A 25904-nucleotide genomic window follows, 5' to 3' on the forward strand; every position below is an offset into this window, starting at 1 on the left:
GCCTGGCTAGGCTGCTCTCTCCCTGAAGACGGCTTAAAGAGGAAAAGCTTGCTGACAAGGTCAGCCGCCGAGGACTAGGGGGCAGCAGGGAGCCGCTTGGTATCTGCCAGCTCCCACTCAGAGCCAATCTAGGCCCCAGGGAATCGCGGGGGAGACCCCAAGCGATCCTCCCACCCCATCCAAGGTCTCACTAAGTAGCCTTGGCCTCCTCAAACTCACCAAGATTGTCCTGCTTCTGCCTCCTGAGAGAGTGCCGGCATTACGGGCGTAGGTGGCCATACTCCGCCTGGAGGGCTTTCCCCCTTATCCCCTTCAGCCTTCACTCAAAGCCTGGACCAATGGTTTTACATCTCTATGCCCCACTTCTGTCCTCTGTAAAAGAGCGGGTATGGTACTGCTTCACAGAGTTGTGGAATTAGCTGAAACGATGCCCACGAACGGGCTGCCACACAGAAGTGCTGTGAGCGTCACGTGAGCTGATGCACAGACATCTCCCAAGTCTCCTCTGGTCACATACGCTCATGGGCCCACCTTTGGGTGATGAGGACTTCCCTCAAGAACCTTGGGAACAGACGCCACCATTTGTCTCCCCACTTTCTTTCTATTCCCCACATTCTGCTCCTCAATCCCTTACGAGACAGCTAACATCATTATTCCCCATTTCACAGGTGACAGTGATGGAGGCGGCTAAGCAGCGCCTTCAAGGTCACGCGCCTCAGGAGCAGTACCAAGTTTATACACTGAGCCAAACACAGCAGCAGGCCCCTCCCCACACACGTCCTTTTATCAATTGGACCGGTTCCCCATATCCTAGGATGAACCATCCTTCCGGATCCCACGTAAAGAGTTCTGTCCTGGGTCGTGGAGAAAAAGAGAACCAATCACGATCCTAACTCAAGCCCAACTATCCACAGCTGGAACTCCCCACCTACATCCCCCGCTCCACCAGGACTTGTGTGTGCGACATTTTTCTTAAACACCCCCCCCACTCCCATTTGAGACCGAATCAAAAGCGAAAGCTGATTCACATCCAAGTTAAGAAGTGCACGAATGTTTATTTCCTCTATTTTTGGAAAGAAAATCCGGTAGACACCGCCGCTTTCAGCGGACCGGTTTTCCGGTGCTTTGGATCCTGCGTTCTTCAAGGATCCCCTCTGATAAGGCCCCAGCGCGGCCGCGCCTACACAGAGGTAGGGTACCCCCTCGCTGGGCCCCGAGGCTCCGCCCCCGTCCCCAGGCCCCGCCTTCTATCGCGTGAGGCCCCGCCCCGGCCCGCTGACTCTAAGGCGAGCGCGCGGCGGCGCTGGGCATTGTGGCCGGCGGCAGGGCGGGTGAGGGCGCCGAGCCGCGGGGAGCGGCAGGGCGCGGAGGGGAGCACACACCCCACTCGGACAGACTTCGCGGCGCGGCCGCTGCGAGCGCCGCTGAGCGCACTCCACTGGGATCGCACAACTTCGGAGCAGGGCGCGGACGGCGCTCGCAGCAGGAGAGCGCGGATTCGGCGCACGGGAGCTGGGATCCCCAGCGGCGTCCGACTCCCGGAGCGCTCCGAGTCGCCGGGCAGCCTCCCGGCGCTGCGTGGTTGCCCGCTGCGCCCGCGGAGGGCACGGGCTGGCGCTGCCGGGCGCCTGCGAGGACTGCGAGGCGAAGGCGAAGGCGAAGGCGGCGAGGCTGGGGACCGGGAAAGAACCCCGAGGGAGAGGCGCCCGGGCCAGGCGACAGGAGCATGAGGGCCCGGAGCGGGGTGCGGAGCGCGCTGCTGCTGGCGCTGCTGCTCTGCTGGGATCCAACACCGAGCTTAGCAGGTAGGTGCGAGGGGGAGTGTTGTGGGACACAGGGATGCGGTCCTAGTGCGTCCCAGAGTCCAGCTGCAAGTTCGGGTGGTTCTTGGCGGAGTCATTGCGCTCCGAGAACGCAGTGGGCGCGCCCAAGTTAAAAGGCAGCTTCGGTGCCCGGGAGAGGGGGCGATGCATGGCCACCTGGGGTGCCACGTAAGCTCGAAGCTCCCTGCTCCTGCCTCCAAGGGGTAGTTGCTTCCCGTGGAATGGGGTCTGACTCACTTGCAAGTGACCCCTGATTGCCACCGAAAAACTGTCGCTGTCAGGGCCAAGTGTGTATTCGCTGCGGTTCGCTTGCAACTTAAGTCTTGAGTCCACGCTCCCGCGGGCTGCACGCGCAGCATTCTGAGGGTCAGGGTCACGGAGAGGGAGCGGGAGACTGCGGAACCCTGGAAGCGCTTCTTCCCCCTCGGCCTTTGGGGAGCCGAGGCCCGAAGGCTTTAGCTATAGAAGGGGGAGGGGTTGAGCCCTATATACCCTGCTCTCCGGAGGTGCGGCACGGGAGGGTGTGAAAAGGTTTCGTGGTTGGTGGATTGTTTTGGGGTGAGTGTTGGCAGAGAGTGGAAGGGCGTAGTGCGTCTCCTGTCGACTTTGCCTGTTTTCAATAGGTTATTGACATTTTCACTGTCCGGGGTTTAGACCAGGTGAGCTCGCCCCTGCACTGCACTTGGACCCAGTCAAGATGCCCTCAGAGGGTTTGGCGGACTCCTAAGTTTATAAAGTCCCTAGTTCTTACAGGCTCTGTAGTAGCTCGCCTAGGCGTTGCAAAGTGGGCTGCGGCTTCCTAGGAAGAAGTATACACTCGCACCAACCTCTCTGGTACTCAAGCCGGTGAACTGCTGCTAGGGTGAATCGACTTCCGGAACTGCACCGAGTAGGCAAAGACCTCCCCGAGCAAAGGCTGAGAATGGGGAAAGTAGCCGAAAGTGCTGGAGTTGACGCACCTCTCCCCACCCCACCCCCACCCCCCTCAGTGATGATGGCATCCGCTCTCCCCTCCTCCCCACCTCTCAGTCTTCAAGAGCTAAAGGTCCCTCCTCTGGAACGAATGAACCAACGATTCCCACGGCCCGAGCTTGCTTTTAGCACATCCACCCCCCCCCCCACTTTTTATTTCTCCCCAAGCCTTGTGCTGTAAAGTTACAACACTCAATCATTTGATCCGAGTTAATTATGATTTGGGCAGGCTTGGGTATTTAAAGCAGTGTTTTGAAGTTGGAAGGTAATGATGAAGAAAGGGAGGAGGCACGCTAAACCACCAGCCTCGTTTTAAAGGGTGCACTTAGGTGTGGGATGGCCCGGATTGGGTGTTAGTTTCTGTTTAAGAGTATCTGGGAATGGTTGGAGGGTAGAGTGAAGACTTTGGAAATAGCACGTGGGCCAGGTTGCATCTTGGGAAACATTTTTTTTTTCATATTTATCAGCAGGGTAGTGGGATCGGGAATAGATACCACGGTTACTGGGGGTGGGACTCCATTTGGAGAAAAATAGGACTGCTGGGCCCAGAATTCTCTGGGAGGGGTGGGCTGGGCCAGGAATGCTGGAGACAGCCTGCGTTTTTCTGCTTAACAAAGCATTCAGCCCCCATCTACCCCGGAAGAAACTCCAGGCCCAGGGCTTTGATGGATTTGGGCATGAACGGTGCCCAGTCAGAAATGGTCTCTAATACGCAGCTTTGATTTCTCACCAGTGAGCGGAAGCGGTGTTGGAATTGTGTTCATTACATGGCACGGCGGGGTCCTCCTGCCCACTAGTCTGGAGAAGGGCCAGCTGCCGGGGTCTGCCTGCTGCCTTCCTTTGCCAGAATATGCTGCCCTTAGAGCCTACCTTCTGGAGGGAGAGCATGCCTCTTCCTCCCACATAGCCTGGTTTCCCCAGTGCCACAGGCACGAAGCATCTTTCTGTTGCAATGCTCTTTGGGTTTTTTCCAGTGACTCCCCCCCACCCCCCGTTCCCATTTCACTGATGGGGAAAAGCGAGGCCAGAGCTCAGGCTTTCCCACATCTTGTCTTCTTCACACCGATCTCTGACTAGGAAGCTGGGTTCCTTTCTGTTAGCTAGACCAGCTTCGACTATCAGGTGGGGGTGGGGAACCGTTCTTCCAAGCCCTTCCACCTGGCTGTGCTGTGAAGTCTGTTGCTGAGGCAGGAGAGATTACTGGGAAGGCTCTAAACACAGTCCAGGTACATCCCTCCTTTCTCCTCAGAATCTGGTAGTCAACTCCTTGAGAGTGCTGAGAATGTATCAAGTTTGATTCTGCAAGATCAAAACCAGACCCGTAGAACCGCAGACCCTTAGGAAGACACCAGCCAGCAAATGACTGAGTCTTCAAGGCACCGTCTGGCTCTGGGAGCTCCCTTCTACCCCGCCCCACTCACACAGGCCCTTCCAAGGCCCTCTGGCTGGGACGGTTGAGCTGGGAGTTGAGAGCTCTTGATCAGTCTTTTAAAGGTGCAATTAAAGAGGGAGTTTTCCTAGCGTCTGAGCCGGTGTGGCTTTGGTTGGTGTCTTAACCCTCCTATCCCTCCACTCTAAAGCTGAGCACCCAACTCCCTTAAACAAATGGAAATTCAAGTGTCTTAATGGGCTTTCTCATTAACTCGGAAGTACAACTGCAGGGGAGGAATTTCTCCTGGAATCTCTCTGCTCTGGTCCACCTCCTGCCCCTACACAATGGGGGAATTCCAGGATCTAACAACTCCCCCTGTTTTTTAACTGCTGGAGCTTTGGGAACAGTGTTTAGAGTTGCCCAAGGTCTGGGTAGAGCTCAGCAGAGACAGGATTCGAACTCGGGGCCCAGGGGCCTGCCTCGGCTATTGTTTCAGCCTCCTCCCTCCCTCCACCCTCACCAGAGGTCAAGATGCTGAGTGCTGTTGAGGTGCCACCGATGTTGGAAACTTAAGGTAGCATCCTTTTGGCAGTTGGGTTTCACTGGACTTGCACAAGAATGGGGAGAGAGGGTTAATTGGGGAGCAGAAATTCTACTTAGCAAAACACTGCTGGACCAAGGGCTGGGCCTGGGGGCCTCAAAAACCAGGTAGACGCTCACAGATGACACCAACACACAGCTCCGGCTGTAGCAAAACATAGGTCACCGGCTAGGCTCCGTGGCCTACAGTCAGATGTCCACCTTTTACAGGGTCACATTCATTTGTAGAGTTGGGGACCCAACTGTCTCTGCTGCTTTGCTTACGGAATCCTTAGGTGAAATGCACCATGACCCCATTCTTGTTCGTCTGGGCTAATATGAGGTTTGGTTTCTCCAACATCCTTTCCCTGAGTCACCCCGATGTGACTAGGGTAGGGCTATGGGCTGCCCTGGACTTTGGGGGACACGCAGAGTAAGCTATATCCCTTCCATCCAGGTGCTTGGGCAGCAAGGTTGGTGATCCTGAGTGAACACGACTTAATTGTCCCCGGGGCTGGCCAGCCACAGTACCATCCTGAGGGCCCCGGAGTAGGGTTTTAGGTAGCAGGTTGGCAAATGGAAGCTCAGGTCGGCAGGAAAGGGGCAAGGGGCTGGATCCTGGGCTGTGAGTTGAAGTTGGTGGCCGTGGGCCCAGAGAAACTGCTGCTTAGGCAGATGGCCTCCAGAGGGGAGGGAGAGGCGGCTGCCAGGCCTGAGCTGGCTCCTCTGCTGGCATCCTTCTCCTCCGCCTCTCCACCAGCTTCCTAAACAGCTTCCACAAATGGAGTCATTAAAGCTGTGAAGGCAGAATGAACCCAAACACGTGCGGGCTGTGCTTCCCCCCGCCCCCTTTTAAAGGAAATTTAGAATACCGTAATGAGAATCATTCGGGGGGGGGGGGGGGACCTTGTGTCCGAAGGCACGGAGAGCCCTGCTCCCCTCCGGATTGGCTGGGTCCTGAAATCTGGGCTGGAGCGCCACCTCCTGCCCTTTCGGATCCTGTACGGGCACGGCGCCCGGGAGGGGGGTGCTCCTCCCCCCTACTCCCCTGTACCTGGACTCATGTTGGTGAGCTAGGGCAACAAGTGAGCCCCCTCTTAAAGCCTTTTGGGAGAAGACTGGCACTCCGAAGCCGGCTGCCCGCTGTTCCCAGGGAGTTGGTTGACAAGCCAAATGTGGATCGCAGGATCCGGAGGCTGTGGATCGGATCGGAACGGAACTCCGCTGCAGCCCGCGGGCAGACAAGCCCAGACTGAGCTCCCTGAGCCGCAGGTCCCCACCCCCCACGCGCCTTCCTCTGGCTCCTAGGCTTCCCGAGGCTAATGGCAGGGAAAACATTTGCTGAAGTGCAGGCATAAATCAGCTGTCTACCCCCTCCCTCCTTTTGTGTCGTTGTCTCCCCCTCCCAAAGCTCCGGGCTGCTGGGAGCTCCTTCTCTACCAAACCGCCTGATTAGCATCTCCGGAGCTTGGAGGTTGGACTCAGTTCAGTCACCTGGTGTCACCAAGTACCAACCACCCTCCACCAAAGCTCTCCTGTTCCTTGTGTTTCTCCTCTTCGTCCCTCCTCACCCCACCTAAACCAAACTGATGTGGGTCTGCCTAGTCCTCGGAGCTCAGCGGTGCCGCCTAACCACTGAGCAGTACGTCCCGCTCCTTTCCGACGCCCCTCTTTCTCAGCTTCCCCAAGGTGCCCCCAGCACATCACAACTTCCCCGGCTCCAGCAAGGCGGACCCGTGGGTGTGAGATCGTGTGCTGAGGAGTATTTGTGAGAATGTGCGGGGTGGGAGGGTGGCAGGTGGAATTAGTGTTTGGGAGGGGGTGGGGGGGATGCTATTTCCCTCTTAGGTGTGTAGTGGGGTCTGTGTGTGTGTGTGTAGGTGAAGTGTGCTATTTCCCTCTTAGGTGTGTAGTGGTGTGTGTGTGTGTGTGTAGGTGAAATGTGCTATTTCCCTCTTAGGTGTGTAGTGGTGTGTGTGTGTGTGTGTATAGGTGAAGTGTGCAGGAGGCACCGAGTGTGCTGTGGTTTCCACCTTTTGTATAGGAGGGTGTGGCTTGTGTGTGGCTGTATGGCTGTGGATGTTTGAACATGTGGGGGTGTGCGGTGTCATCTAGGTGTGGTGCGTTTTGTTTGGGTGTACATAGGTGTGTGTGATGAATCATGACAGGCCTGGGAAGCTCCATCCATTGTATCTTGTCAGGGATTCCTCTTCAGGACGGGACCTGCCATTGCCCTGCTAGGTTCGAGAAGCCCTCTGGCTATCTCACTGTGCGCTGTGCGCAGGGTCTGGCCTGAGTGTCAGAGCCTGTTGTTGGGAAGGCTGGGACCAGGAAGCTGAGGGTGAAGCCTTGTGCCCTAGAGGGACCAAGAAAGGTTACTCATAGCCCAGGAGCAAGGTCCGTTGACCCAGGAAGCTGAGACCCCTCCTCCAGCCCCAGCTCACCCAGAGCATGGCTGTGGGGGGTGGTCTGGGGGTTTGGTGTGAAGGCTCACCCTCGGGCCTGACTGACTCCTACAGCCCATCTCTCTCCGGGAGGTCTCTGAAGTTTTCTGGGGAAGGAGCTTGCAGAACTTGCAGGAAGGGTTGTCTGCAGAGAGGTCTTGGAAGGTGTGGCTGGGCTTGGCCGTAGGCACACCTGAGCGCACCTCGCTCGCCCACTCACGAGCGAACCACAGCACATCTCCCATTCCTCTTACTGCTGTCTTGGTGGAAGGAGGGCACCCTGCCCTCCCTGTTTGTGCCCACACTAAGGACCGCCACCATTCTACTCTCAGATGACATGTCATATTTGAGGAGATTCACACCCCAGCTCATGTGCATAACACTTCATAGTTTGCAAAAACAAAACAAAACAAAAAAACCTTTCCTGTATGGGCTTCATCATGCCTTCGAGCACCCCGCCTGGGAGGTAGATGCACTCCTGGAAAGCTGAAGAGACAGGCCCAGATCAGTCACAGACACCCAAACTCTGGCTCCCATAGAGGTGACAGTCTATAGGGCACCCCGGTGTCCATCCCAGAAATGCAGAATGGCTCCTAAAATCTTGGATGCTACAGGAAGACAACAAGAGGAGGACAACAGCAGAAAAATCCTAAAGGTCCGGGGGCTTCCTGGAGGCAGCGATGACCATACCTGGAGCTCCACTACCAGCCCCCTCCCCCTATCCAGGTCTCGGGAACCTTGAGGATGCCCCTCCCAGTGCCTCTGGCACCAGGTAGAAACTGGGGCAGGAGGTTGAGATGGAAAGGTTTCTTACAGCGCTGTCTCTGTGTCTCTTAGAAATGGGTGGAGCCTAGTGAGTAGGGGCGGAGCCCAGCAAATAGGGGTGGGGCCTAGCAAGTAGGCATTAAGTTCCAGCCTGCTGTCATCACCCCTAAGCCCTAGTCTTCATATACCTCCTTTGATACCTTCTATGCAGGGGCCAGTCCCTAGGGCCTTAGCTGCCAGGTAGGGGGCTAACATGGCCACTTGGGATGCTGAGAACACTAGCATAGTCTCCCCCAGCCCCAAGTGTCATTTACTGGCTTACTTAACCACTGCCCTACCTCAGCCCCCTTGTTTTGAGGTCATATGAGCTACTGTGCCCAAAGTAAGAAAGACTTATGTAGTGGCCTCTTACACTGTTAGCAAGCTCAGAAAAAGGAGGGGGTGTGGTCAGGGAGCTTCAGGGCTTGGAGGCCCAGCCCCTCCTGGCCTCCAACTTGAGACTGCGTCTTACTGTTTATTCCTCTGCACTGTGACCCTGGGCCATCTCCTTTCCCTCTCTGGGTCAGGGTTGACTGCTCTCTCTCTCCCTGTCTGTGTTTGGAGTCTAGAAGAGGGAGAAGGTAGATCTTTAAGGGCTGTGGGGGTTTCTAGCTAGCAGTTAGCAGCAGACAGAGCTACCAGCGACCCAGAACCACTTCACTTCATTTGCGTTTATAGAGGCCCGTCTGGAAAGTCGATTTATTGACAGAGATGGCCGTGTGTGCATTATGTAGCCCTGGGTCTCTGTGTCTGTCTCTGTGTCTGTCTCTCTCTCCCTTTCTTTCTCTCAGTGTGCCTGCCTATAAATTACCTTCTAGGACTTAAGTTCACTTTCCCTGCTCCCTAAGCATCTCTTGCCTCAAAGACGGAGAGCCCCGGGTACTAGGGGCCTCAGGAGGCTGAAGGAAGGAAGGAGCCCGCCAAGGCTTAAGGGGGTCTATAGCAGTTCTAACAGGACAGACAGACAGACAGACAGACAGACTGACAGACTGACAGACTGACTCTGACTCCGTTCTATTTACTTTTAGAAGTAAGGGAAACTGATTTCAGGGCAGAGGTGAGGATTCCTAGCACACACTGGTCACAGGAACCCCAGCCCACCCCCCAAACTCCCCCCCCCACCCCCCCACCCCCCCACCCCCCCCACCCCACCCCCACCCCCCGTCATCATTATCATCATTACCGGCAGGATTGGAAACAACAGGAAGTGATGGCAGGGAGCTGGGGTCAGGAAAGTCTTCCTGGAGGAGAAAAGGGTGTCTCTTAAGTACCCCTTGAAGGATCAACAGTTTGGGCCATGGGTGGAGGGAATGCCTGGAGGAGTTATTCGTTTGTGGGGATGGAGGGAGAGAGACAGCCACAGTCCCACAAGGAAGGCTCTGTAGATTTGTGTCTGACTCAGAAGACTTCTGGAGCCTAAGGTCTCTCTGCTCAGCGTTGAGCAAAGAGCCCCTGGCTTTGGAGCCTAAAGGATGTAATTTGGTTCAGTTCCCTAGCCTCTTGGTGCAGTTAGTTCCCTGGTGAGCCATGCGACAAAATCTGACCCCAGTTGTGATCCTCTGAAGTCCTTTACCTCCTCTTTGGCTCTGGGAGGGGGATGGGCCATGCTCTCCTGAGTGATTCTGTGGGAGAAGAAGGGACAGAGCCCCCCCCCCATAGGGTAGCAGTATCCCCCTTGGTGGGAGAACAGGGGAGGTGGGGGGGGGGACAGGGTGGCAGGAAAGAGGCTCGCTTTTCTGCTTCTGGTGGCCACCCTGCTGCCTAGTAACTCAGAGGCATCTCCAGCTCTGATCACCCACTAGTCAGGCAATCCCCCAGAGGCCCTGTGTGGCGCCCGGAGGCATTACTGGCGTCAGGAGCTGGAGCTGAGGCCGAGAGGCTGATAATGCTCTCAGGCAGGCGCCCGGCTGCCCCAACCCCGGGGCCCTCGGCACCTAGCGCGAGAAGCAGAGCTCATAAGAAGTTAAATCAGAAATGCCAGTGAGTTTGTTCCAAGTTCCCCACAAGTCATTTTGTAACACAGAAGGGCAGAGGCAGAGCCAGCAGTGACAAGAGGTGGGGTCCCAGGGAGCAGGACCCATCACACCTGTCTTGGGGACCGGTTAAAATGACCAGGAGATAGCAATGCGAGCAGGGCTGTCAGCTGGGACATCAGTCACTGTGTGGTCAGGGGTGATGGGGGAGCCTGATATGTCCTGGGACCAGCAGTGTCAGGTGTGAGGTGGCAGTAAAGTGAGACAAACACTGCAGGCGCCACTGGCCAGGAGGGAGCTCTGACCGGTGCCTGTCAGCCTGGATGAGTAACCGGAGAGTAGGAGGTGCCCATCTCTCTGCTCAGCCGTCTCCCCTCTGTCTTGTCTGAGTCTCTTCTCACTAAGCACTTAACAAAAGCAGGCCCAGTAAGTGCTAAGAACTAAGTGGTCAGAGCCCTTGGGTGAGAAAGAATTTGTTCCGAAAGTCTTATAAAGCCACGAGGAGTTAATGAAGTTTTGCGTCTAGGTGTCCTGGTCCCTGCTGTGTGGGTAGCGGGAGAGCAGACTAGACACACACGAGGCTGTCAAATCTTTGCATTTAGCCAGGCATGGTGACACACACCTGTAACCCCAGGGCTCTGGAAGCAGAAGCAGCGACATCACAAGTTCAAGGCCAGCTTGGGCCACGTAACCAGTTCCAGGCCACCTAGAGCCGCATACGACTGTAGCTCAAAAATAAAGCTGTATCTGATATGCGTGCCCAAGCCCATCGGTCACGGTTTGGAACTGCACAGAGTGGCCCTTGCATGGACCCTGGCTCGGCTGCCTGCAGCAGGTGCAGGGTAAGCAGCTTGCGGGAAGGCACAGGGCCAGGGGAGCTGAGTCCAGGCCCAGCCCTCCGCAGCAAACTGCCCCTGCCTTCTTGGCATGAGTGGGGCCTCGGCAGCGTAGCAGGTTTGGCTGCAGGGTCAGGCTGCTCACGGCCGCCCCGTGGTGCATCCCGCACTAATATTCAAGAGCATTCCTAGGAGATAAATATCCCCGGGCCCTTGGCTGAGGCAGCGAGATGCCTGGCTCTGCTACCAGTCTCACAGCTGGGTACCCGCTGGCCCTTGCCAGGAGTCACAGGCTGCTCTGAACTCCTGTCTGGCAGTTTAAGCAGCCCGGGTCGCTGGACGCACTGACCCCTGCTGCAAATTTCATCTGGTCTCACATTTCCTGGCTTGCTCCCTCCTCTCCTCTTCTCCCTCTCCCCTCCCCTCCCTCCTAACCCTCCTCCTCACACCCCCACCCCCATCCCCACCCCCAATCTCACACAGAGGAACAGCAGAAAAAAACCTGGAGAGAAACTGGAAGCCTGGTTCTAATCTCATTCTCAAAGCGGATCTGCCCGGTAGCATTAGGCAGGCAGCCTGTTTCCCTCTCTCCTTTCTCTAATCAAATAAGCAGGGCCCGCCCTGGAGTCAGAAAACACAGGTTCAAGTCCTGACTCCATCTCTAGGTGCAGTTCCCTGAGCCTGGGGACTCTCCTGTCTTCCGGTGGTCCACCTGAGGGTTGTTGATTGGGAAGGTGGTGGGGGTGGGTGGGGGGTGGGGAGGGATAGTCAGCCTCAGTGAAGGGAGGGAGCCTACCCATAATTCCCTGCTCACCTTTCTTCTTCCTAGAAGGTGCTGCCCGACAGGCTATACTAGACCTAAGGTGGACGGGATCATTCTAGGGGGGCGGGGGAATCTTGGAGCCATCTTGGATAGAGCTTTAGTTGGTCCATGAGGTCATTCGTAGATAGATCCCAGGGGTTATCAGTGGAGGAGCCTTGTATTATCAGAAGAATCTCCGGGAGTTTGGAAGCTTTGGCTCAAAGGCCAAGTCTCTGTGTGACCCAGGGATAACAGACCCTCCAGGACTCTTGTTCAACCAGCCGGGACAAGAAACAAAGAAACAAACAAACCAAAAACTGAGCTGGGCAAAGCCAAGCCAGCGCCAAGCCAGCAAACAGCTCTGCAACTTGCAGAGAGAGGCCCCTGCTTTGGAAACTGTCCTCTGAACCCCCTCAGAGGCTGTGACCCAGGGATTGCACTGCCCAGAAAGTGGGGCAGAGAGAGAGAGAGAGAGAGAGAGAGAGAGAGAGAGAGAGAGAGAGAGAGACCAAGTTCCTGTCTTACATGGCTGGAGCCTGCTTGCTGGCGCCTGAGTGGCCCTGGCTTCTTGCTGGCCTGGCTGGGCCGCAAGTACTGAATGACGAATGTTTGGGCCGCTTTCCACACCTCTCCAGGCCCCCTTGCCCTGGCATGTGCCCTGTGCTCACGAGCAGAGGAGACCGGGTGCCATGTCAGGGCAGGTTAGCGTCAGCTCCGGCTTGGCTGGCACGTGAGCCAGCGTACCATCTGCTGTGCCCCCGGTCGAAGTTACATAAGCCTCTGCTGGCCACCGGTTCTTAGAAAACGGGCAGGTCGGCCTGTGAAGTCTGTTCCCTTCTGGTCCACCATGGACAGGCCAAGCCAATCGCAGGCTGTCCAGAGAGAGAGAGAGAGAGAGAGAGGGAGAGAGGGAGAGAGAGAGAGGGCCTCTTCTCTAGTTCCTGGGGTCATACTGCTTCCTATCTTGGGTCAGATGCAAAGCATTTCTAAGAATGCATTTCATTGGGGGCAATTCATCTGGAATCACCAAGACCTTCGGTTGCCAGCAGCCTGCTGCCTTTGGCCAAGAGGCTTTGCTGCTTGCCCTGTTTTCTCATCTGAGATGTGGGAATAGCATAGCCTGCTCTCAAACAGCCCACAAAGGGCTGAACCAGATTATCCCTACGGACGTCAGAGGAGACGGTCCACGGTTGTGCTCGTGATCACTGTCCATTTCTATTCTCTTTTGTTTCTTTTTTAATGTATGTATGGTGTATGTGTGACCACATGCATGTTGGAAACTGCAACATGCATGTGCGTATGCATGCGGAGGCCAGGAGAAGATGGTGGATACTTAGCAGATGCCTGGAGAGTGATGGGTGCTGACGGGACAGAAGGACGTGGCTGTCCTCAACTGCAGACCTTCTACCATGTAAGTGGGTCTGGGGAAAGACAGGAGGAATGATGGAGCTCTTCCAAAGATGGGCCCAGCCTCAAGGCAGCCCTTGGCCATGTAAATATGGCCTGGGAAGGCATGTTTACTAGGGTGTGGTAGCCACAGGAGTATGCCAGCGTCATCCAGGGCATATGGGGCTAAACCACCTCAGTGTGCCCATGCAGCGGGGCCTGGCAAGCCAGGGGGCACTCGAGCCACTGACTGGAAGGGTGTGCTCAACCCTGCGAATCTTGCTTGGTGGTCAGTGAGAGTTTATAACACCTTGATGGTGCAGTCCACCCTGATCTGGATCCTGCAGCCTTGCAGAGGAAGGGGCGGGGCCGAGAGTCTGCCTCTTCTGAGGGGGCCACTGGCAGAGTCGGGTAAGGCAGGCTCCCCACTTCCCACCTTGCTTGGCTACTGTACCAGAGCGTTTGCCCACAGCCAGGACACTGTGGAAAAGGAAACCAAGAAAAATCCCTGGGTGCTGGGGGCTCTCTCACATCGTGCCCCGCCCCTGCCCCCGCCCCCGTTTTCCTTTCCAAGGCTCTTTCTAGAGAATTCTTATGTTTAGGCATAGAAGGAGCTGCCCTCAGATCTTTTTAGGGACGGTAAACAGCAGTGTCACCACAGAGCGCATGAGGGTGACCTCTGGACTTGAATAAGCCAGTGTGAGAATCACGTCATCCTGCTGGACACCTCCCAAGCTTGTGTCTTCACACACTTTGTGTATGCATATATTCCTGTGTGTGCAGCTGCGCATGTATGGGGAGGTCAGAGGACGGTCTGGGGCATCGTTCCTCCGGGATTATCAATCTCTGTTTGAGACGGGGTCTCTAACTGGTGTAGAATTCACTTAGCAGAGCTCTAAGTCGGATAGCCCCAGGAATCAGCCAGTGCTGGGATGCAAGCGTGTTCTACTCTGCCTACCTTTTCTATATGAGTTTTGGAGGTCAAACTCAAGGCAAACATTTTACTGATTGAACAGGACTCTGAGCTCAGAGAGGGAAGCCTCTGCTTCCAGCAGAGCCAATCCCAGGCGGTTTCCAAGCCTTCCCGCAAAGGTAGAATCAGGGACCACTCTCCACAAGCCAGTCGCCATGCTAGAAATCGATGTTACTTTCGTCTGCCCACTGACTGACCAGCGAGCGACCCGGCCTGCTTTTCCTGAGCGGAGGCATCTGAAGACGCCCATCTGCCCTCTCCCTGGGTACGTGGGTCAGCCCCTCCAACCCAACTATGTCCTGTTTCCTTTCTTGACGTAACTGAGCGGTGGGTAGCTGGGACCTGTGTTCCCTCCAGGCGAGGTTCCAGATCCCACCAGACTTCAAACTCCATCACCTTATCTGGTACCATTCTGTCTGGGCAGTTTTGGTATTGTGAGAGGAAAGGCCACCCCACCTTCACTGACTGGGGGAGCCATGGACGTGCCCTGGGTGTGTCCCAGGCTTGTACCGTGGCCAGAATGGGGCTGCTTGCACAGAGAGCTACTGAGTGACAGAGACTTGGTGTGGGTTTGGTGCAAGGGGTTGGTGGTGGTGACAACTTTGAGACGTTAGCTAGGACACAGTGGGGGTGATGGGGTCATTGTCCCCATGCCCCTCCAAGGCAGAGATGCTACATCTAAGCAGTATACTTCTCTCTGAGACTCAGTTTCCCTACCTGTTAGGAGTAGGGTTAGCTCAGTAGACACCCACCCTTCCTTCATTCCGTCAGACAATGTCTAGTGTGACCATAGCCCAGTCGCCCATGGAATGTCCTGAGGAGTAGAGAGAAAGTATTAATATCCATTGGCCTCACATACCTAGGCGCCATTTGAACACAGCAGGAAATCACCATGGCGCCCCGTGAATGTTAGAGGTGTTGGCTGGAGCGTGGATTCCATAGCTCATAAAGAAAGAGCCCTTGCTTCCGCATAAGGAAATCTATTCCAGTGTGGAGCCCTGGAACCCCGAGCTTAACCAGACCGACCGACACCTTTTTGTCCTGTGTCCCCTCAGATGTCCCCTCTTAGAAAGCTTCCTAACAGCACCTGCCACCGCCTGGAGTTCTCACCTTCTCTGGTTTATCTGGCCCCTCCCCCCACGAGGGCAGGGCTGTGTGTGTCCCTTGGGAATGTCCCAGTGGCCAGAACAGTGTCCCACTCAGAGTAGGCCTCAGTGAGCATTTGCTCGCTAAGTGTGTCACAGAAGCGGCAGCTAGAGTTTGCCCGAGTTCACACACCTGCCTCTCTCCACCAGGGTCTGCAGATCTAGGTCTGGCTTAGACATTGGGTCTTCGCCAAGGCTCCCAGTGATTCTAGCCTGTATTCCCCAACAGTAGCTGAACAGAGAGATTTAGAGATTCCCCTGACGGTGGCTGTAGGCTTGGGCCTGGGTGCTGGGACTCCAGCTCTTTTGTACTTCTGTCTGCAAAGAAGGCAGAGGGCTGGCATTAGGTATACTCTGGACCCTCATGTCCCATTGACATTTGCCTTTCCGGTGATGCCCTGAGACCTCGCGGCTTTCTTTTGTTCCACAGAGCAAACAGTTCCCTGGTGAGGTAACCAAACCCTATTAGGAAACTGGTATCCAGTCTGTCACTCCCCCAATAAATGGTAAAGTGATGTCCGGGGCCCTGTTAACCCCTCTCCTAGTGCCTCAGAGATATCGTCGGCTCTGGGCCGCCGCCGCCGCCGCAGCAGCAGCAGCAGCAGCACCATTTCAGCTGAGCTGTGTTGGAACCTGTCTCTTCTCCCCCGACAGCACACAGTTTAAATAAGATCTTCATTTACCAGAAGTTCACACCACAGCTCATGTGTTATATGAGAAGCAGCAATCTCACATTTGTTCGTTGGGGAATGCTGTTCAGGGATGCGATTGGGGGGTGCGGGGGGGGGGCTTGTGGGGAGAGCATCACAGAGACGGTACGTGAGGAAGGAGGGACTCATGGAATCCGAGCTGGCAGCCCAGTCCCAGCGCTGGCAGTGCCAGGCTCCTCTTGGCTCAGCGTGGGTCTGCTGGGGGGAGGTGCCATGGTTCTGTGAGCTGACCTCAGGCTGCTGGAAAGCTCGGAGCCGGATGGGCGCGTGATGTCACCACCACTTCCGCCTGTTGGCACTCCCAGCAAGGCACTGGGTCATTTACACGTCTTCAGTCTGTTAGGAAGAGAGAGAGAGACTCTTGGTGAGAATTTATTGGTTGCTTCTGCCTTCCTTAGAAGCCTTTGTTAGGAACCTAGTAAGGAAGGCACTTGGTGACCATAGACAGCCGTAAACCCCCACCCCGAGTGTCTCCTCCGCACATCCCGGGCCACATAGAAGTGAATAAGCAAATTCCAGTCGCAGGGTGTCTTCCAGCCAGGGTATGAGGTGGGTGACATGACCCTGCTCATACAGAGGGGGAAACTGAGGCACCTTCAGTGTTGAGCTAGGATCATCTGGGCTGACAGGCAGGTTGCTACTGCATTTCCGAATGCGGCTGGAGTCTTTTCTCTTCATACAGTGACCAGTCTGCTCTCTGACCTTGAGGTAGGATGATGCCTCAGTTTCCCCCAAAGTAAACCAAGAGCTGAACTTTGGCTGTCTTTCAGGAAAGCAAGACCCTTCAGATTTTCCTTGCAGGCTTCAAGGTGTATGCCACACTAAGGACATGAGGGGAAGAGGGTCCTGTGGTCACCTCATCACAGGGTCTGCCCGCGGTCCAGGCTCATGCACCTGTAATAAATACCGAGCTGACAGTTGTTAAGCCGCATCCCCAGCCTCTGAATAAATAAAAAGCTGCCTAGAATAGCAGGCCCGGAAAATGTTGGAGGTTCCTGCTAGCTCTCAGTGTCCCTTCCACTGGCCAAACCTGTTTGCCCAGATGCCCACCCACTCCCATTGTCTCCTCTCCCTCTCCCCTGTGACTCCCCAGTCCCCTGTCTATCGCTTCAGCCCCAAGGGCAGGTACTGCCTGGCCTGGCTTTTGTTCATAACCCTATAGTCTGTCCAGTGCTCCTAGCTCCTTCAGCAGCAGAGCAGCTAACAGAGACCAGCTCTGCAGGCGACAGCTGAGGGACAGGCCAGTCAGGCCTTCCTGGGGCTGGGGGTGGGGCACAGAAGAGATGCCCTCCAGTTCAGTCTTCAGAACCTTGCTGGCCTTGCCTTCTGGGGCTCTTCCATCCCTGTGATTAGGAACCAGCGACTGCCCCTGGCAGAGGTCACCAGTAAGTTAAAACCAGGACCCACAGGTGGCCCCAGGATGTCCCAGAGCACGTGGACACCATTTGATGGTCTGTGAATGTTGTGTGTGAGCTCTCTGTGCCTCCTGGCTTTCTCGGTCCCAGGTAGTTCAGCTTCTCAGGAGCTGTTAGGTCTCGTGTTAGGGCTGTGAAATGTTAGATCTGGGAATGACGGCACAGACCTGGAAAGCCCCTTTTATAGCTAAGGATACTGAAGCCTCCAGCAGTGAGTGCTTCAGACTGCTGTTCAAAGTTCAGAGTGGCAGATCCTGGGTTTGAACAGGAGGAACCTGGGGCCTGTGCCCTTGATCCTGACACAAGGGAAAGGCCCAGGAAAGGCCTGGCCTGGGAATCCATCACGGATAAACAGCGCCCACCCAAGACGCGCCTTCCACACTGGAGCCTGGGGTCTTCCTGAGTGTCCTAGGGGGTCATAGTGCTACTCTGTGGCCTTCTTGGGGCTGCTGGGTCCTCCCTTTGTGGGGTATTTTCTCCTAGATCAGGGGTGAGTGTCCTAGAATTTGGGGTAAAACTTGCATGGGGGTTCTGGGGTGCAGGAGCACAGCTAACCAGGGGACCCAGCTAGTCTTGTGACTCAGACAGTCCTGCCAGTTAAGGACTGCTAAGTTAAGGTCTGGTTGTCCTTGGGAATCTCGGTCCCTCTGCCTTCTCTGTTGGGGGAGGTGAGAGTTTAGAGCTGCGGGGGTGGGGTGGGGGAGGGGAGCGGAGGTTTAACAGGATGTGGCATCTAGTCCTTTCCCGGTAGGTTGCATTCCTCTCTGTCTGGGCCAGAAAGTCCCCCCCCGCCCCCCCCCCCCGCCATGTTTGTCCCCTAGGACCCAGGCAGGTCCCCTCTGCCCTCCCAGGCTCAGATGCAGATGTGGCCTCCTCCAGGCCTCTCGCACCAGTGTGCTGCCTCTGACATTCCGCTCCAGCAGATAAGGATCCTGTCTGGCGCCTGGGTGCTTTTTTCCTCCTCTTTTCCAAATCTGTCCCCTGATTATCTGCAGACAGCCCCTCTCCAGGGGGCCACCAGGGACCGGTCTGAGAGCTCCGAGCCAGACCGAGGTGGAACCAGTTAACAGCCACCGCCCCCCATCCCCCACTCCCACCCCCTCCAACCCTTCTCATCTCAGCCAAGCTCCACAGGAGGTTTCGCCCCAAGCTAAGGACTAGTTTCCTAAGGGTAGGGCTGACTAGCTTTCTCTGGGAGAAGGGAGTGTGTAAACTAACGGCTGGGCCTGAGTAGGCCTTGATGGGGACTGAGGGTGGAGCCACTCCTGTGGTCCTGCAGTCCTCAGCCCTGGGCTGGATAGTGCCCAGAGGGGATGTGGTGGAGATTGCAGCCAGCCAGCCAGACATCCACATCCTGTGGGAGCAGCTGGCCTGGGAAGGGCTCGGGACACTTCGGGACGGTGAAAGGGAGTGCCAATGGGCTCCCAGAGACTCTGGGGAGCGGTCCCCCAACACCCATGATGCCCTCTGGCTTCTGGCTTTCCCAGCCTTTGAGCCCCATCCCCTACTTCCAGAGCTTCTGGCCTCACAGGCAGGCTACTGAGAGGATGGACCAGAAGGAATCCCTAAGCCCTCTGGCGAGCCATTGAGTCTGGTCTGCTCTCTCCCCTGACCTGACTGCATCACAAGCCTTGCCTCCCTGGGAGGTGGGAGCCCTCAGTTCTGGCTCCTTGGTTGTCTTTGTCAGTTACAACCTTTGTGATTTTGGGGCAAGTTCCTTTTGGTGTGTGGATCTCCTATTTCTGCTGTAAACCGAGGGTGTCTTCTGGTAGGGGTAGGAGGAAACAGTCCCCACTTTTCCTGACCCTTCCAGCTTCCCAGAGTGGTTAGAGGGGACGGACACCCACAATTAAGAAGGCAGCCGCTGATACAGCCCAGGCCAGGGACCCCCAGTACAGGGCAGAGCCTATGAAGTGCAAACAAGGCCCTCTCACCTGGCACTCTCTGCGGTACAGGCTTTCCCCAAGACTCCAAACCTTCCCTGCCTCCTGCTAGCCCCTCCCCAGCCTCTAAAACGCCCGCTGGGGGTGGGGGGTGGGGGAGGGAAAGTTCAGCAAGATCATCTTTATGGCTTCCTGGACCAGGAGCCCGAAGGCAGTATGAGTTGGATTTCTTCTGAGCGCCCCTGCCCCCTACCCCAGCCTTTCAGCTCGTAAATTTACAGTCTAGGGCCAAGAGGAACTGTCCCTAAGCTGTCAGCAGGGCGCCCACTTAGTAACTAACCTTTGGAGCTTCGAGGAGTCAGGTCGCCCGCCCCACCTTGACAAAGCCAGGCCATGGCCTCTTCCCTGTATGAGATGTTTTGCCTTCTGTACAAGGAAGATCTGCCGCCTCCTTTGGGGAGATGAATGAGGAGACATGAGGTTTTAGGGGGCCTCTGGAGTTTGAGGCTCCAAAAGACTACGGGACTCCCAGTATTCCTAATAGTAGCGAGCTCTTGGCTTTATACTGCTTTTTTCTGGGTCCAAACAACCGAAACAACATCCACGGAGCTCCCAGAATTTCACTTATAGTAAGAAGAGTTCACCTATAGCCCACTTGGGAGGCGGAAGCAGGGCGATCTCTTGAGTTCAAAGCTAGCCTGGTCTATAGAGCAAGGTCCAGGACTACACAGAGAAACCATGTATCAGAAAGAAAGAGAAGAAGAAAGCATCTGTCTGGATGGGGCCTGGGAGTTGGGGGTCCTTATGGCTTAGGGAGGAGGGGGAGGGATATTTAGATGAGGGTGGGGCTCGCTGGTGGGGATGGTGGGGGTGTGCAGGCTGGTTAGGGTTCTGTCCCAGTAAGAGAAGGCTAGGAGCCCAATGTGGGACAAACAGTAAAAGGTCAGATAGCCAGGAATGGTCCCTTTGGGTGTGAGCAGAGGCCATCTTGGGACCACCAGAGGCCCCTCTTCGTTGTCACAGCTCTGATAACTGATTGGCTTCAAGTCACCCCTCTCATGCCTTAGCCCTTAGGACAAGCTCCTGAGCCTATCTGAGCCTCATCTTCTTTTTCTTTTTTGGATTTGGTTTTTTTTCGAGACAGGGTTTCTCTGTGTAGCCCTGGCTGTCCTGGAACTCACTCTGTAGACCAGGCTGGCCTCGAACTCAGAAGTCCACCTTCCTCTGCCTCCCAGAGTGCTAGGGTTACAGGCGTGCGCCACCACCGCCCGGCTGCCTCATCTTCAACTACAGAACAGCATCCTTAGCATCCTGCCATATAACATTGCCCCCAAGTTCAAAGAGCCCTCTGGCTCTGGCTTGTTTGCTCCTACTGGAGCCTGCATCTCAAACTCGCTCTTCCTGATCCTGTCCTCAGCTCTCTGGCCTGTAAAATGGGTAGAGGAGCCCTCAGGCGGATGGAAGTAAAATCACCAAAGGTCCTGACGGAGCCTGACGCATTCTTAGCACCAGTTAGTGGAAGGGTCACTGCCCCTGAGTGTGTGTGTGTGTGTGTGTGTGTGTGTGTGTACCCGCCCGCCGCCTCCCCCCCCCCCCCCCCCGTGCTAAGCGGTGTGCAGTGGAGTTGGACGGGAAGCCTCCTGACTCCACCTTCAGACTATCGACACCCCTGTTTGGAAAGCTGGAAGCATCTTTCCTGGGGAATAAATGATGTGTGCTGGGACGTCAATACTTGAATTTATTTCTAGCTGTGACCAGCCAGAGGGTCTGGGACAGTGGGGGTGGGGCAGTGGGGAAGCAGGCTGGAGCCCAAGCTGGGAGAAAGAAGTGAAGAGGTGGGTGAGGTCCCCTGTGCAGGGGTCCTGGTCCTCCTCCCGTGTCTTCCCACAGGTCTAGGTACAGCGTAGGCAGTGCTTCATTAACTCCCCCATCAATGAACACCCGTCATTGATCCCCCAACCCCCAGATAGGAATCAGGGCATCTGAATAAATCGGAATGTAGAAACAGGGAAAGCCAGTGGGCCGCAGTCCTGACAGGAGACTCACTTCCTGTTAGGGACTCCAGCCTTTCCATGAGGTGGAGCGCCGCCAGGCACTGGTCGCTTGTGAAACTTGGTGTTTCAGAGTAGGGGCCAGGAGAGCCAGGCAAAATCCTCCAGAACCTGCCCTAGCGCTCACAGGGCTCCCCCGCGGCGGTGGGGGCAGAGCTGGCCTGGGTGGGTCACCGGCCAGACCTGCCATCTTTACAGGCGTCTAGCTTCTGCCCCCCTCCCTCCCCTTGATGCTGAATAGCCCACCACCTCAGCTTCTTACTGCCCACGAGGTTCGTGGCAGGTTCTTTACCTCTCTTCCTGGACGTTCAGCCTCTTCCGTGCCTCTTCCCAGGATCTGGAGGGGGAGTGTCTGGACCTCCTCAGGAAAGAGCTGCAAACTGTGGCGAAGCAACCTTCCTGCTCCTCTTCATCCGCGAGCTGTCCCGGTGGACGGGGAGCAAGACCAGGTTTTAGGGGCCCTCTGCAAGCCATCCTCAGTGCACCCTCTCCTGCTGGGCTACCTATAACCTAGAGAAGGCTGACTGCTCTCCTCTTCCTCCTCCTCCTCTTCTTCCTCCTCCTCCTCCTTGAAGTGCCAGCCAAAGCTTCTCCCCAGTGCATTCCTGGAGGCTGGCTGATGGGTAGCAGGCTCTGAGAACTGTGGATTTCAGGGGAAAGCATTTCCCATACAAAAATCGGCACGAGACAGCAGCTCCACCAGTTAGGAGACCAGGTTACTCAGAAGAGGCCCCTCCAAGCCTGGGAACTAAGCATGGTAATGAAGAAAATGAACAAGGCGGGTCTGGTGCATCAAGTCTGAGCAGTTAAGGGCGCCCCATGCAGGTCCCTGGCCAGTCCCTTCACCTCATAGGCAAGATCCCTGTGAATTCATTCTCCCAGTACAAGAGCAAGATTCCCTGTGGTAGCTGGCACCAATGACTCCCAGGCGACTGGAAGCTAGGTTCTTTGGGTCTTTTTCCTGAATTTCTATTCTCTGGTCTCCACTAGCTCCTTGGACTCTAAGCACACATGGTGCATAGACTCATATGTGGGCAAAACATTCATACACAGGAAATTGATGATGACGGTGACGGTGATGGTGATGATGATGATGATTTCTTTAAAAAAAAAAGTGTAGGTCTGGGCTGATGGCTCAGTATAGCCATATGTGTGTAAGCCACTGTGCCTGTCCGGTGGGACCTGCTTGTCCACGAGAGGTGAAACAGAGTCAGTGAAGGGGCCTTGAGGCAAGTGAGAGCAGGGCGTGGTAGGCTCTGCCCTTCCTTCCCCAACCCTGTGCCTCTGGGTTTTCCTCAGACACTCTGCTTATAGCAGAAGCCCTAGGGATCACAAGCCATTCTCCTCGTGGGCAGCGGGTGCAGCCTGCCCTCGCGCCCACTACACGTTTGGGGTAGCTTGGCTGCCTTTGTGCTAAAATTGCTATCCTCCTCTCCCTCCCAGTCCTCTCAGCTCGGGCTAGCTCGGACTAGCCGCTCACTACCAAGGACCTGTGGATTCCTCGCCAATGCCGTCTCCCGTTTCTCTAGTAAAGAGTCCTTAAGACTCCGTGAAGAAAGGCAGGTCTCAGAGGGAGGGCAGCCAGTAGCCCAGCCATGGAGGTTGGGACCATGGCCTGCCTGTGATAGGCCCAGGCTGTGGCATGGGAGTTGACAGGTCAGGAAAGTGTGAGTGGTGAGGCCTGGTAGATGCAGTCTCCTCATCCTTTCAGTGCCCCTTAAACTTTGGCCTCCCACAGGCCACGTGGTGACTTTTGCTTGTTTATTTGCTTGTTTGTTTGTTTTTGAGACATGGTGGCTCTGTTTAGCCAAGGCTGACCTCGAACTCACAGAGATCCGCTTGCCTCTGACTCCCAAGTACTGGGATTAAAGGTGTGTGCCACAGTGCAGTGACCTCTGAATGGTTACATCTGAGCAGAGGCCAGAGTTGGGCCACATCATGCCCTCCTGTGCCCACCACAACCTTACTACTTCTCAGCCTGGTTGGTGTCTTAGAAACTGTGGTGCGGCAGGGAGAGAGCACGAGTTGCGTGTTCCTGCTATTCCAGACCTCTCTGCCTGTGGTTCAGGCAGACTCCTTCAGTCCATACACCCAAGGACCAAGAAGGTGGAAGGCGGCTTTTATGAAGGTTCCAGCCTAGAGGACAGGTTCAGATGACCCTCTCTGAAGCTAGCCGCCTGATGCTTGCTGTAAGTTTTGTGGTACTGTCTAATTTTAGACTCGGTGTGTCTCTGAGCCCATCAAAAGGCTTCCTGTGTGCCAGGGCCTGTTCCGAGCACTCGGCCTGCGTGGAAGCGGAAACTAGGTCCTCAAGCCACAGGAGAGGGAAGAGGGCAGTCAAGCCACCAGCTAGGGCCTTGCATACGTCGCCATACCCTCTGAGGTCTTGTGTTGCTAGGATGTTCTTCCATTGGAGGACAGACAGTGCAAGCAGGTCCAAGAAGCCTAATGGGTCACCTAAGCCAAGGCCACACCAGTGTTTGCATCATGGAATCTGGTATGATCATATCAGGTAGGGTGAGGGCACAGAGGCAGAAATGCACCAGTAAAGTGTCTCTCCCTTTGTTCCTGGGCAAGGATGGTGTGGACTTGAACTTACAGTGATCCCTGGCCAGGATGACAGCAGGTCTTTTTAACCTAACCCATCCCTAGGAGATCTCTAAATCATGGGCTGATAGAGCTGTTGGGAAACCTCCTGTTATCAGTCCAGTGGGAGTTCTGTGTGTCCAGGGCCACCCAGGGATGCAGGATCACAGTGGTGCCTCTGGGTTACCAGGTAGGGTGAGGCCAGGTTTTGAACTCCTGAGTTAGGCCGCTGTGCCCTTTCTCCACAGCGGGTGCGACCCCGTTTAAAGAGATCAACAGTCTCCCAATGGTGGAGACAGACTTGCTTGCTGGGGAGTTCTGAGGGGCTTTGCCTTCCAGGGCAGGTAATGGGCTTAAGCTATGCACCTTGGGGCACCTGAGTGTGACAGTCTCTTTTGTGAGGAAGGGTCCTACAGGCTGGTTCTGCCCAGGCGAAAGCCCACACAGAGAGAATGGAGGTTAGGCTGTAGGTAGGCTGCACCTGCTGGGGACCACAACTACCCAGCAGGAGTTTCCCCTCTGAGACAGGGCAGTGTGGGGCCGACACAGCTCGCAGCAGTTCTTTGCAGAGCTGGAAACTGGCAGCGCTGGGGGTTCAGTCTCTTGTACAGGGCTGTCCCCTGCTAGACCATCATGTGTCCCTCAGAGGGCTAGGTCTGTGTCCCAGCAGACCAGAAACATCCGCTGCCTCCTGTGCTACACCTCTTCTCTGGACCCCTGGGTCTTGTTGTGGGGTTAGTAGCATTGGGAGTCTCTTGGGTCCAGGAAGTATCTCACCACACCACTGTGCAGATACTTTGCCACACAGGAAGGGTGCAGGCTGCCCAGTGTAGAATTGGGAGGCTGCCTCTAGTCTCCGTAGACCAGGATGACTGCAGACAGGTTCCTGTCTGCAATCTTAAGCTGTGACTGCTACAAGAGGGTGGCTTCCCACTCTGGTGCGCCTCAAGTATATGACATCCTGTTCCTGGATGCAGGGGTCTGGACCTAACCTCCTCAGCATCTTCTCATGTGTCAGATGGTATTACCATGGTAACAGATCGGGGTGGGGGGACTGAAGAACTGTCCTACCTGGGTCTCCCCCTGCTTAAGACTACAGAACGGGGTAGCCCCAGCTCTCCTACCCCCTCTGGACCGGACTTTCCTCTTCTGCTTTCCTAGATTAATAGAGGGGATCAGGTAAGCACTCAGGTCATAACGGCAGCCTCCCCGAGAAGGGGGAGGAGGGGGAAACGCTGAGCACAGGTGTCTGCTTCTTTGCGCAGCTCCTCCTATGCACCGCGAGCTGGGACTGCCCCCACGTGCTTGCGTGCATGTTTCCGTGCGTGTGGTTTGTGTTCCAAGCTGGGCCACAGACTTTGGCGTGCTGGCGCGGCCGGCCGTGCGTAGCTCTGGGTGACCACTGCACGCAGCCCGTCTGGCTCCTGCCAGCCCCTCCCCAACCAGCTTCCCACTGCTTCCCTCTTCCCCCAGCAGCCAGATGTTTCCCAGATGTTCCTCGCTTCCTGCCTGGCTCCGTGCGATGGATGTGCGTGTTTATTTTGGGTAGCCCACTAAATAATAACCATTTTAAGAAAAGCTTTTCATAACCTTGTTCCCACGAGGAGTCAGAGTTCAGGAAATAATCCTGACTCTATTCACTATTGTCCTCCCAGCTCCTTTCTCACCGACCGACCTCCCCCCTACCCTTGGGGACTGCTTTTAAAAAGCGTTCTTTTTATACCACATGGTGTGTGTGTGTGTGTGTGTGTGTGTGTGCTGTCCGGGACTCTAGCTCCGGGACTCTAGCTCTCTGAGAAACTGATGCTTGGGAAAGTGGAGGGAAGCTATGATTCAGCTGAGACCTCCTTAGGAGCATCTCTGTCATTGTCGCCTGGAAGCTTGTTTGCAGAGTGAGATCCCAGTGCTACCTAGACTCAAGCCAGAAGCTCCTAGGCCTTCCTACCACACTTCACGCTCAGAGCTCAACTCTGCCTTGTGGATGGAACCGGGAGCCCAGTGGAGCAGAGCCCGGCATCATCAGCCTGGGCATAGGCAGGTCCTGAGAACACAGAAGCTTGGGCTTTGAGTCGTCCTTCTGGGTGGTCTGGGGCAGAGGCAGCTTAGCTAACTCCCTCTGATGATGAGCGCAAGATGGGTATGTTGGGTGT

General features: G+C 55.8%; 1 protein-coding gene across 2 annotated transcripts in view; it reads left to right on the forward strand.

The window, feature by feature from the left end:
- The first annotated feature begins 1294 nt into the window (after positions 1-1294).
- Positions 1295-25904, forward strand: part of Unc5b (unc-5 netrin receptor B) — a 67665-nt gene continuing 43055 nt past the window's right edge. For both annotated transcript variants that reach the window (XM_052163669.1, XM_052163670.1), the window contains exon 1: positions 1295-1805. In XM_052163669.1, coding sequence (XP_052019629.1) covers positions 1727-1805 — 79 coding nt within the window. In that variant the 5' untranslated portion in view covers positions 1295-1726. The remainder of the gene's footprint in view (positions 1806-25904) is intronic.

This window comes from Apodemus sylvaticus, chromosome 19 (genome assembly GCF_947179515.1).
Source record: "Apodemus sylvaticus chromosome 19, mApoSyl1.1, whole genome shotgun sequence".
Taxonomy (NCBI): Eukaryota; Metazoa; Chordata; class Mammalia; order Rodentia; family Muridae; genus Apodemus; species Apodemus sylvaticus.